At 35.2% G+C, this 12208-nt stretch overlaps 1 protein-coding gene across 4 annotated transcripts in view; it reads left to right on the top strand.

Annotated features, from left to right (window-relative positions):
• The window catches only part of LOC120331540 (uncharacterized), a 43722-nt gene extending 31728 nt beyond the window's left edge, over nt 1–11994 (top strand). For all 4 annotated transcript variants that reach the window (XM_078113427.1, XM_078113424.1, XM_078113425.1 and 1 more), the window contains 3 exons: nt 632–789; nt 6165–6352; nt 8113–11994. In XM_078113427.1, coding sequence (XP_077969553.1) covers nt 632–789; nt 6165–6352; nt 8113–8197 — 431 coding nt within the window. In that variant the 3' untranslated portion in view covers nt 8198–11994. The remainder of the gene's footprint in view (nt 1–631; nt 790–6164; nt 6353–8112) is intronic.
• The last annotated feature ends 214 nt before the right edge of the window (nt 11995–12208 follow it).

Below are 12208 nucleotides of genomic sequence, written 5' to 3'. Positions count from 1 at the left end.
TTTCTGGACAGAAATCGGTCAGAATGGGATATCGTGAACGTTCCTTGGCGACAATGTAGTCGCTTGTGATGCTTGTTTATTTTGAGCTCTGCACAACGACCCCGATAAGAGAGAGGTCGCTGACGTATTGAGTTTGTTGACATACTCGTAGGCGCCATTACGGGTGACCGTCGCTAAACTTTGGCAAGCTGTATTTCGTTATTGTGACCACACCCAAGGTGTAATGGGTTGGGTAGGCAACGCTGTTCCTCCCCAATAATAGTAGCTTCTCACACATCAGTGGCTTATCAGTTCCTTACATATCAGTGACTGCTTGTACAGGACTTTGTTCAGTACGAAGGCGTAGATAAGCGTCAAATAAAAAAATTAAATACTGCTTAAAAAGCATGAATAAAAATATAATATCCAATTTGAGCCTAGTATTGGCATGGGGGCTAAGGTATTTCGTGGATTCAAGAATCACAAAAGAGTTGTTCGTTTATTTATTATATAATATTACAATAGGAGACCTTGTTTATTTTTTATAAAAGATTACAATATGCCCTATCAATTTATTTTATGTATAATAATAGCCCAGTATTGTGATATTTCTTACTAATCCCCTTCAATCAAATAATGTTTCAATTTTCAGAATCTCAGTCTTCAAGTCAAGCTACTTCATCTGGTCTAAGAATCATCAACCAACAACCACCTGGTGGAAGAATGTCAGTGAGAAGGTTGAGAGAACCACTGCCAGGATATAGATGGGGCACTCTTGTCATCACCTCATTCCCTGCTGGAAGTCTGAATGTGAGTCATGTAATGAATTCAGTTGGTTGGATATTAAATTATGTATTTACTGGAACCAAGATTCCTGTTGTATTATTTTACATTGATTCTATGTTTAACATTAAATCTTCCAAATACAATTATTCTGCCCCCAAATAGCAATTGAATTCTAATTATACTTTTGTTATTATATTGTTCAATTTAAACAGGGCACAAGCAACCACTAATGCATAATAAGCTATTATTTTTGGATGGAATGTCATTTTTTCGTTTCGGAATTGCCTACTCAAGTTATTACATCCTGGATAAGGCAGTGGGCATGGGACTTGAACTTGGAACCTTCGAATTATGATCCAACATAGCTAAGTCCAATGCTATAACCACAAGGCCATCACAACACCTCAGTGCTAAGATGTTCTAGAAATTTTTTCCGATGTTTCTAGAAAGCTTTTTTTTATATTGGTTTAATGGCCCCTTGCAGAATTTACCTCTACCAGTGCTGATGTCCAAAATAAATGAATATTCACAATTGTTTATATTACATAGAGCAAATTCTTGATTTGAGGTTTTCATTTCAAAATTTGTCTTTTAAAGCATTTGATTATTGGAGAAATCGTATGACTTTCTTTAAAATCTGACATTGCAAATTGCAAAAATCAATCCAAGCTGTGTTTATATCAGTTATTCTGCATTACTGAATTAAATTTCCACATATGTAGTTGTACAGTGATTTTCACAGACTCTTGTTGGACATGGCCCAATTTAAAATATATTTAATATTGAAAGAAAATATTATTTAAGAATTTATATGAAATAGTAAATTAGGTACGGTATTTCATTTTGGCAATAATCTTCATAATTTCTCTTAAGCCTGATAGTTTTGTCCGACTATAAGATTCCAAACGCCTAAAATGACAAACTTACCATATGAATTTTTTCTATGAAACGTTTGTCATGTCTTTTATTTCAAACAAGGCTATGTATGAGCAGTGGCGCAACCAGCGGGGGGGTTACGGGGGTCGTGTCCCCCCGTTTGAAATTCGTTTTTTTTTTATTATTGTTCTACGTTCAAACAACGTCGCTCGACGGTCATAACAATCCGGTGAAAACTACTTTTTTCCAGTGCTTTATCACCTTCACGTAATTTAACACCGCCCGACTTCAATCATACCTTTTTGCTGTTAGTTACGTAATAATCGCTATCCCCGCGTATATGTTTGTATTCGAAAATGAGATATGTTACCTCAAAAAAGTAGAAATCGCGCGCTGTCGATGCGAATTGAAAGCGACAATAGCATAATGCTATCTCTCTCTCTCTTGTGACGAATACTCTCGTGCTTCATCATCTTGCCGCAATGTAACGCCGCCCGTCTTCATGTTTTAATAATGCAGTGGAAAATCTGGATACGAATATTATTTTCGGAAAAATATTGCTTCGATAAACCTAAGATTTGGTATCTGTAATCTGTATCGCGCAATATCAACATGAGCAAAGCCCATCCACTAGAATTAAAGAAGTTTATGGATAAAAGATTGGATATAAAGTTGAATGGTGGACGATTTGTTACGGGTATATTGCGAGGTTTCGATCTTTTTATGAATCTAGTCGTGTATGATGGAACAGAGCGTAGAAAAGATGGGATCACTGCACCTGTTGGAATGGCTGAATGGTGGTCGTGCGTGGAAATTCGAGATTGGATATAAAGTTGAATGGTGGACGATTTGTTACGGGTATATTGCGAGGTTTCGATCTTTTTATGAATCTAGTCGTGTATGATGGAACAGAGCGTAGAAAAGATGGGATCACTGCACCTGTTGGAATGGCTGAATGGTGGTCGTGCGTGGAAATTCGATATTAATGTTGGAAGCATTGGAACGGATACTATGATTTTAAAGTGAACCAACCGAAAACGACAAAAGAACCCAACACCCTAATCCATGATTTGTGCATAGACTGCTATGGAACATCCAATCCATTTACCAAGCTTGTTTTTTAGTAAAAAAAAAATTGTCACTGTGTTATTTTTGCAATATAATTGAAGTAGGCCCACAACATCACCATTTTTCGTCAGCGAGTGTTTTAATCCATATATCTGTATAGGAAAAGCACATACACGTCTCACATTTTAATTTGAATTTATAAGTTGTTGCCCGATGTTACATCGTGTTTTTGTTTTATTCTGTTTTTGGGGGACGGGCACGTACTTGTACGTATTTAACTTTTTTATTAAGTTATGCCCGTCCTCCGGGTACTCTGTATTTTGTTTGTCCCTTTGTTGTTGTTTTGTTTGTATCAGAGTGACCGAATAAAATTGATTGATTGATTGATTGATTTTCTACATACGAAAGGCCGAAAACCGAAAACGCGTACACATCCTACCGCCCCCGTTCACGTTCTGATTTAAAAACATTTCACAATTATTTCATTTTTTATCGCAATCGAAAGCAGCCATGTGTGGCACGGCAATACCTAACAGTCGTCGTGAAATGTTTTCAATAAACTCCGACTTGAAGTGCTTATAAGACGTCGAGGACGTTTTTGGTTGAAAATTTTTTACATTTGTTATCGTATATTTCAATTTAGTCAAGATATGTTGTGCGCCTCGGCAATAAACTTAAAAGCAAATCCTGCCCTAATTAATTGTTTTCATCCTCAGTTTCGATAGTTATCGAACTTAACGGGAAATCTTTCAATTTCTTGCAATCTATAAAATAGCTTCTAAATATTATTTGGTTTCTATCGGAGATTTTATCGTTATCCCGACGCCGTTGATAACAATATCGTTCATTTTAAGTTGGAGGTATTGGTTATAATCAAAAAATTATAACACATAACATGAAAAATTTAAATCAACGCCGACTCAAAAAGTAAAACACGTTTTCCATCTTTATTCTCCATTATTGGCCGACGGAAATTTGGGAATCGGGTTTAACTAATTTGATTATGATGATGATGGTAAACAAAAGTACACAAACATAGCATACCGTTCTTAGTTTTTAGTCGTTATTTCTCTGTCCTTTTCTTTCTATGTGCATATTAAGACCATAAAACGTGTTTTATTTTTGAACTCTGCGCTGATTTGAATATTTCATGTCGGCTGTTATGTATTTTTGTTTGTAACTTAAACTGAGCGATGTTGTCATCAACGCCGGATGCCGACGAAATCCGCGATAGATATTAAATACTATTTAAGAGCTATTTTATACGCGCTAAATTACAAGAAATGAAAAAATTTCCTGTTATGTTCGGTCACTATCGAAACTGAGGATGAAAACAACTAATTAAGACACAATTTGCAGAGGACGCCTAAACCATCTCGACTACGTTGAAATACAAAGAAAATATTTTCAATCAAAAATGTTCTCGAAGTCTTAGAAGTTCTTTAAGTCGTCGTTTATCGAAATTCTTTCATGTCAGCTGTAATATATTGCCGAACCACACATGGACGACGACGCTAGGATATGTGCGCCATTTTAGATTATTATAAATACGAAAAAACAGTATTTGAAGTTTGCGATATTTGAATTTAAATTCGATTTCGACATCCCTGCATTAAATTAGTCAGTTTTTAGTTGTGTTTCCAAAAAGTAGTTGTAAATCAATTATTTTAATTGTTATTATGTCTTCCGGTGAGCTTCAGTTTAGTTTAGAATCTTTCTGGGGTTAGGGTCGGGAAAAGGTCCATTCGCGAGAAGTGCATTTTGTTTTTAGTCTTGACGAATTCACCCAACGAGCAAGGCGCGGCACGAGGGAAACACTGGAATTTATTCAAGCCGTGTTTCACTATCCACGAGGCGCAAATCGAGGGAAACGTTGAAAATAATTAACAGCTTTTCGTTAGCAATTCGCTTGAATGTAATGAACGGCGTTTTGCTACCCACGAGGTGCAAGACATAGCGAAGCGCCGGTAATGAACGAGTGCAAGGTAAGCGAAAGGCTGGAATTTAATCGATGGCGTTTCCCTTTTAACCACGAGCAATTTATGGTGTTTCAACGGGGCGACACCTAGTGGCGTTGCGACTTACGTCGTGGTTGCACTGTGTAAATTCCGGTCGGACCCCCCCCCCGTTGAAAACGGCCTGGTTGCGCCACTGTGTATGAGCAGCCACTGATACGCAAGGCACTACTATTTATTGTAGAACTGAAATCTTCCTGGTTGCATTGCCACCTAATTTATCTTACACTCCTACCTATTTCATTATACACTGAGTAATGTGCTTGAATCCGAGATTTTTAACCTGTGATGCCAACGTAGTTTGGCTACTTCTCCTAACATTAATCTTCAAATCCCAAATCGACGATCTCACCAACGTTGTATATAAATTGGCAAGCAATGCTCTGCCTGAAAAAATGTTGGTCGTTTAGTTTTTTCATAAATAACCTCTTACATATCAGTGGATTTTCTGTGTATCAGTAATATGTTAGTGTCATCAAATTCTAACTCTGCTCCCAATAATAGATATATTATGTTTGATTTCTTTCTTGAAAAATTAAAACTTTTTTTAATAAATTATGTGAAGGCAACTCTGAACAAGGTGCCACTGATTCTATGTTTTCTGAGGTTTTTTTCTTGTTTGCACCGGAAAAAAAATATAAAATGTAAAATATTTTTGGTTCCAATGTGTGCCCTTCTCAACTGGAAATCAAATTTTTTGATAGGCAATGTTTAGCGAAATAGATTCCAATTGTCAATTTAGATATTGCTTTAGGCCGGGGGTCGGCAACCTTTTGTCACTTGCGGGCCAAAATTAAGGGATGCAAGTCATTGGAGGGCCACACATATTTTTAGAAAGTTGAAAACCGAACGGATGATACTTCTTACACAATAAAAATCAAGCAGTGATACTTGTCACGAATAAAATATAGGTTTATTTCCTCATTGCATTGCATCTATAAAACATTCCATTTGAATATTTTCTGCGCCATTGAACACTTTGCACTTAGGATCAACTTTTCTGCATTTTGTTGTCATTTGTCCAATTATATATAAAATATAGGCTCATTTAACGAGTAATTGTGAATTATATACTTAAGTCTACACGTGTATCACAATAAATTTGTGACATAAAGAATATAATCATCAAAACAGCTGGTTTTTTACTATAATTCAGTGAAGTGTCCAGCCGATAATTTGGCCCGCGGGTTGTAGGTTGCCGACCCCTGCTTTAGGCCTTAGCTTGTTTTCCGCCTTGTTCAGAGTGAGTATTTGATAACATCCTATAAAAAGAATGATTTTGCAACTGTCTGCTTCTAAGGAATCATCATTTTTATTCGAAACGATCCTGAGTTGCAGAGATTTTAGTTTAAAGCTCAACATATGACCTGGTGTTTATATCAGTTTTAAATAATTATCAGAGATGGAAGTTGAATAACTTAGAGATGTTTATTTTTGCAGGGAGTTTCATATGAGGCAAAGAAGTTCACTGAATATTTGCCTTCTTCTCAATACCTCAGGAACTTGCTCCGGAAAGCATTCAATACAGGATTGCTCTTCAAGATTCAGATAATTGGAAGCAGCAGAGGAGAGATAATATGGAATGATGAATTTCCTCATAAAACTAACAAACTTGGAGGTCCAGATAAGTAAGTTTTCTGATTAAATATTCTAAAATATGTACAATTGTTATGAGGATTGACTGGGGCCTCAACTAAGTTATATCAATGACAGATGTATTAAAAATTTAGTTCCAACAAAAGTTGAGATTTCAAATGTGAATTGCAAAAATTAAAATGGGCGCAGCTCCGTAGTATGTACAACAAGATGGCGTACACCTGAACATAGTATATGTACCAGGTTAGGGTTATGCCATAATTTTATTCCAATTTTCCTTGTTTTAGTTCGATTACGAGTTCGGGGACCAGCCAAGTGACTCCTGTAGTATTTGTACCTGAAATTATGGCCTAACCCCAACCTGATACACATACTGTGTTCCAATGTCCGCCATCTTGGTTCACATACTACGCGAGTACCTTAAAATAAACCACTGTTTTTCAAACTTTTATTTATAAATCAAAAAAAGGCATCTTTGGGTTGCGATTTTGATCCCATAACCATCCATCCAGCTTGTGACATTTGTAACCACTCAACCACAGATATCTTGTCCGAGGTAAAATCAAGTACAACGTTCTCTACTTTCCTCTCTTGATTTCAAGCAACATTTAAATTTGTTTATACACATCTATTATACACCGTTAACTTTGAACAAGGCTATATATAAGAAACCATCGCATCTATCAAATTTCAGTTGATTGACGAGGGATGGCCAGGAAGCATTCTTTCTATTTCTGATAAATATTGACCCTGATTTGTCATGCTGTTGCAAAATGTTAGGGTGTATGTGACTGAGGGTAATTTCTTAGTGACAATCAGAATCAACCATTATGGTATTCAGGCTTGAATTGTCTGCAACGTGACTGTAACCAGGTTCAACGACCAGCTGTTGTTTGCTAGGTTTTTCTGTTGTTACATCTGTCATTGGAATTATGGTTGCCCAATTTTGTAACTATTTGATCCGTGTTCCAGTAACGACTAAATTTTCTGCTTCTCTGTTGTCAATGTTTCATTGGGCATCCAACATATAAATTAAAGTTACACTTACACTGCTTATTCTTAAAATTCTATTATAAATGAGATCTTTGAGTTTTTATATAAACGGCGCTTATCCACACATTTTGCTGTGAACAAAGCCCTGTTTAAGCTTCCACTGATATGTAGCAATATTTAAGGAGCTACTAATATTTGGCAGAACTAGTTTCTTTTTTGGTTCGGCATTGCCTCCCAATGTTTTGGGTAGGGTGATGGCCATTGGATTTGAACCAAAGATGTGCAGTTTGCAATGCCAACCCAATTAAATTTAACGCTTCAACCATTATGCCATCGCGCATCATGAATATATATTTTATTTGGTGGTTTTACAACTTCGGTTTGATCAGTGCTCTGTTCAAGCAGACAATAAGACTTTGGGGCATTACTCGGTTTCAAAAATGATCAATGTTTGGTGAAGCCTTCCCTTGCACCATGGATAAGGTGTTGGGCTCAGTGATTTTGATGTTTCATATTTCAGTACAGTATCAATGAAATCAAATACTTGAAAAAATTACCTGTTTAGACATTCATCTTTACCTACGAGTAAAGTTGACTTGACATTCTTTTTACACATCTAAATCTTACATTCAAATCTCACTCACACAGGTATTGCTAAGTTAAGCGTTTCTTAGTACTAAGGAGTCAAATATTTGTGACTTTCAGTGTTCTTTTATCAAACATCTTATTTTTTACAGTTAATTGAAATCAGACTCATATGCAACTACCATTATCTCTCATGCAATCTAATCTTTTTCAGCAATGGATATCCTGATGATGACCATAGGCGTAAACTTCGTGCAGCATTGAAGGCGAAATCAAAGGCAGCAGGAATTGAATACTAACAATAGATGATCAACAATGGACGTTCAACACTATACGGACAATACTATATTAAAACCTATCCATTGATTTCGTAGTGTAGTGTCATTATCAAGCATTTCATCAAGCCACTTATAAATATTATAAAGTTCGGTGAACTGCAATATCAGTCAGTCTCGAGGTAATTTTCAAGATAAAACAGCAAACTTTGGGGTTAAAGTGGTAAAAAATAAGTCCTGTCATTACCGGAACAGACCCTAAATTGCATGAACGGGGTGGAAAATTCATCTAAACCTACCGGAACTACCTATAGCTATCTTGTAAAAGTTGTGTAGAAATTGAATACTAACAATACAAAATCAACAATGGACGTTGGACTCTACATGGACAATATAATATTAGAACCCCTCCATTGATTTTATATTGTCATTGTCAAGCATTTCATTATGCCACTTACTGAATATTATAATGTTTGATGAACTGCAATATCAGTCGGATTTGACTCAACCTTTCGTTTTTAAATCAAACTCTATACTGTTAATCAAGGTTAATTAGTCAAAATTTTCAAAACCAACAATTTATATTTTTTTCAATTTTTCATCGTTTTTATCTGTTTCATCCTTTCATTGCTGATCAACTCCATGATAATTATGCATATATGTATATATTTAGTTGTATTTCATCTACTGTATGAACAAACATTTAAATCAGTTTATCCTTCTACTTCTGGCTAATTCCATCCTAATTACAAGTTTCAGTTGCTTTTTACAGTATTTTCTCTTATACTAGTATTTTGTTTTGTTGTTAATCTTTTGAGTAAGGATGAGAAGATTCGGTCGGTCAGAGTTTACAAATCTGTAAGAGAGAATGAATGTTTTTATCACGCCCCTAGTATTCATTCCTTTATAGGTGAGCAAACATGTGCTCTTTTTTATTTTATTATTATTCTTTCGTTTGTGGGGAAGGAAACACGTGCCTTTTCATATTTTAATATCCACATTAATTTGGCTAAATGTATTAGACTCAAACTTTTGCTTATATTTGAACCTATTCGTAGATTGATTTCCAGACTCAGGTATTGTTGTTATGCTGATTTGGAAGTCAAAAACACTTTGTTCGCATATTTGACCTGTTTTTATATATTTTATTCTACCACTGGTATTCAGTTCCATCTCAATTATGTTATCATTCTGGATAAAGATGTTTCAAGACTTTGCAAAAGTAAAAAGGGCATTTTTTTATTCATTGAAAAAAATGATCCGTTGAGTCAAGTTTTTGAATAACTCTCACAAGTTTTACTTTAACTAACTCATTGATTCCCAAACTGGAGTTCGCGGACCTTTTGGGTTCATGAAGCACTTTGGAGGGTCCGCTAAGGAAATTTGTTATGTGGCTTATAGCTTGAGATAATACAAGAATTAAGTGCTCAAATTTGCAAATACACATTTGTCGCCTTTTGCTGCTTTGTAATCAGTGCTGGAGACACTGATTCTTTACATACTCTTTCTATCATGTCGCCCCATTGTGATGTCACAGAGATGTGGGCCAGTGATAATTGCGATATATAAGTTTTGTATTTATCCTGGCGAGAAGGCTAGTTGAGCACTCTGTTATCAGCCCGTTACCGAAATCAGATCTATATTCAGATGTATCATGAATTTGCTTGGCAGGGGGAGCTGTAACCAACCAGATAATCCCACCATAATAGCCTCCATTAGTTTTTCCACTGCATTTTTGTGAACTATATTCTAGCGGTCCCTATATAATTATGATTTATCAAGTATGTCACGATTGTCAGTGTATATTTATTTTCATATTTATATGCTTACTCTTATTCAATGCTGTTTTGTGGGGTCTGAGTATGGTGGTAACATCTGAATTTGTATTATAAGGCTCCTGGCAACCCATCACATGTGCAGGAAAAAAATATATCTCTTGCTCTCTTTTTCGGCTATTTATGATCTGCAGTTTTAATCAGATTTTACTTGAGAAAGTAAACAAAAATTTCCAAATACTCAACACTGTTGTTGAGTCTGTTTGGGAATACTGGTAATATATAAATAAAAAAAAATTTAAAATAATTTTTTTTTCAAATTTTGACCAACATTTCATGTGTTTTCATTATATTTCAAAGTTTCTTGTTCTTTAGTTCAAGGGGTATTAGCCAACAAAATCCTCCTTATTTTGATCCTATTAAGTTCAGTTTGACCAAAAAATTATCTGCTTTAGAAATATTTTTTTGTTAATTTTATGAAACTTGAAAAGAATTGAGCAATCATATTCAATTGAACTATTATAATAAGGTGCGTTGATATAATGTGTTTTTGATTTTTCTTTTCTCATTCCATTTTGTTATAATTAGCCATTTTACACTTTTTGGCATGAACATTTTAGCAATTTCTATTTTTCATTGCCTGTCAAATTCCAATCCAAAGTTTTAATCAAAACAATTATTACTTCAATATTGCACACACTAATATGCATTTCATCTCACCTTTCCATATCTTCGCATCATTCTGATATATGCAGGGGTGGCAGAAATTCACAATAATATACCACTTGTTGTGACTAGAGTTGACAAATATGGACGATAAGTGACATATTGTTATAATTATTCCAATTTCACTCGCAGTAGTATATAGTCCAATTTTATATCTATCTTTCTATTTTAGTATAAGCAATTTTCTTTACTATTATGCATTTCTTAATCATACTTGCTGCTCCAATCATATGTAGTTCCATGCTCTGCTTATGTTTTATCTGATATCATTCAAGTCTAACTCTTGCCACTGATAACATTGACTCATATTAGAAAGCTCAATTTGGTTTTTATGAAGAATTTTCACTCTTAACAAGGCCCTGTAGAAGCATTCACTATTTTTGGAAGGAAATTTATCCGATTTGGCAACCCTGGAAAAGGTGGGTGTTGAATCAGAGGTATTTAACCTACAATGCCGATATATCCAAATCTTTAACACCCACTAGGCCAGTGGTTCTCAACCTTTTTTCTTTCGTGGCCCATTTTTGTTGCCAAAAAATTCTTGTGGCCCACTAACTTTTTATTGCAATGAGAAAAGTACAAGAAAATCAAAATGGACATTTTCACTTTAATAATTAGAACGAAAATTACCACTTAGTAGTAGAAACAGCATCGTCATTGATTGCTGCTACAATCAAAATTAACTATTGCGACATAAATAAAACTAGCATTCTTTGGCCCACCTCAAAATCTTTGTGTGGTCCAGCAGTGGGTTGAGAACCAGTGCACTAGGTGAACGTTTTTTACCGGGGAGGATTTCTTCCCCAGGGTGAGCTTTTGTCGTTCTTAGGAAGGAATTTGAATTTGCAGTGATATTAGTAATATTCCTTAGTTTTAATATTATAATACTAATTTATGAGCATATTGTGAACAACTTAAATTCTACAAACGCCAGAGTGCGACTTGTGCATGAATAACTAGCTTATGATTCATTAAAGTAATATTTATGACAAGGGAGGGGTAGACAGTTTCCAAATTGGCAATGGGAGGAATTTAACGGAAAAAGTTGCTTATAGTAATGAGAAAGTCTCCAATAGAAGACTTTTTTCTCAATTTGATGGGAAACTTGGTTTCTGACCTATTATCTTACCTATTATCAATGATATTTATTTCACAAATCATTCAGTGATCTGCCTTACTATTGGTGCGGTTCATATGCTATGCTGATATACATTGTTGGATTGTTATGTAGCGCTTATATCCTTTTTATATATATACTCGAATGTGCAACTATGTATATATGCATTGTTTTTTAGCACAGTTTTGTAAAATATATTACTAATGTACTGCTCTACGAACGTTGGATATCTTGGAAAAGAATGTATTCATCCGGTCAGCCGAACTCTTACCGGCAATGACTGAGTAGAAGAAAGAGTTAGTCGTCTATCAGCGCGTTACAACAAATGCATCCACGGTTACATCCGCTCCAGTAACCGAAGCCCATTTTCCGCGATTACACCCGATTTTCAGTTGAAATACTATAACTGCGCTAGCG

The sequence above is a fragment of the Styela clava genome, chromosome 6 (assembly GCF_964204865.1).
Source record: "Styela clava chromosome 6, kaStyClav1.hap1.2, whole genome shotgun sequence".
Lineage (NCBI taxonomy): Eukaryota > Metazoa > Chordata > Ascidiacea > Stolidobranchia > Styelidae > Styela > Styela clava.
This window is presented reverse-complemented; position numbering and strand designations above follow the sequence as displayed.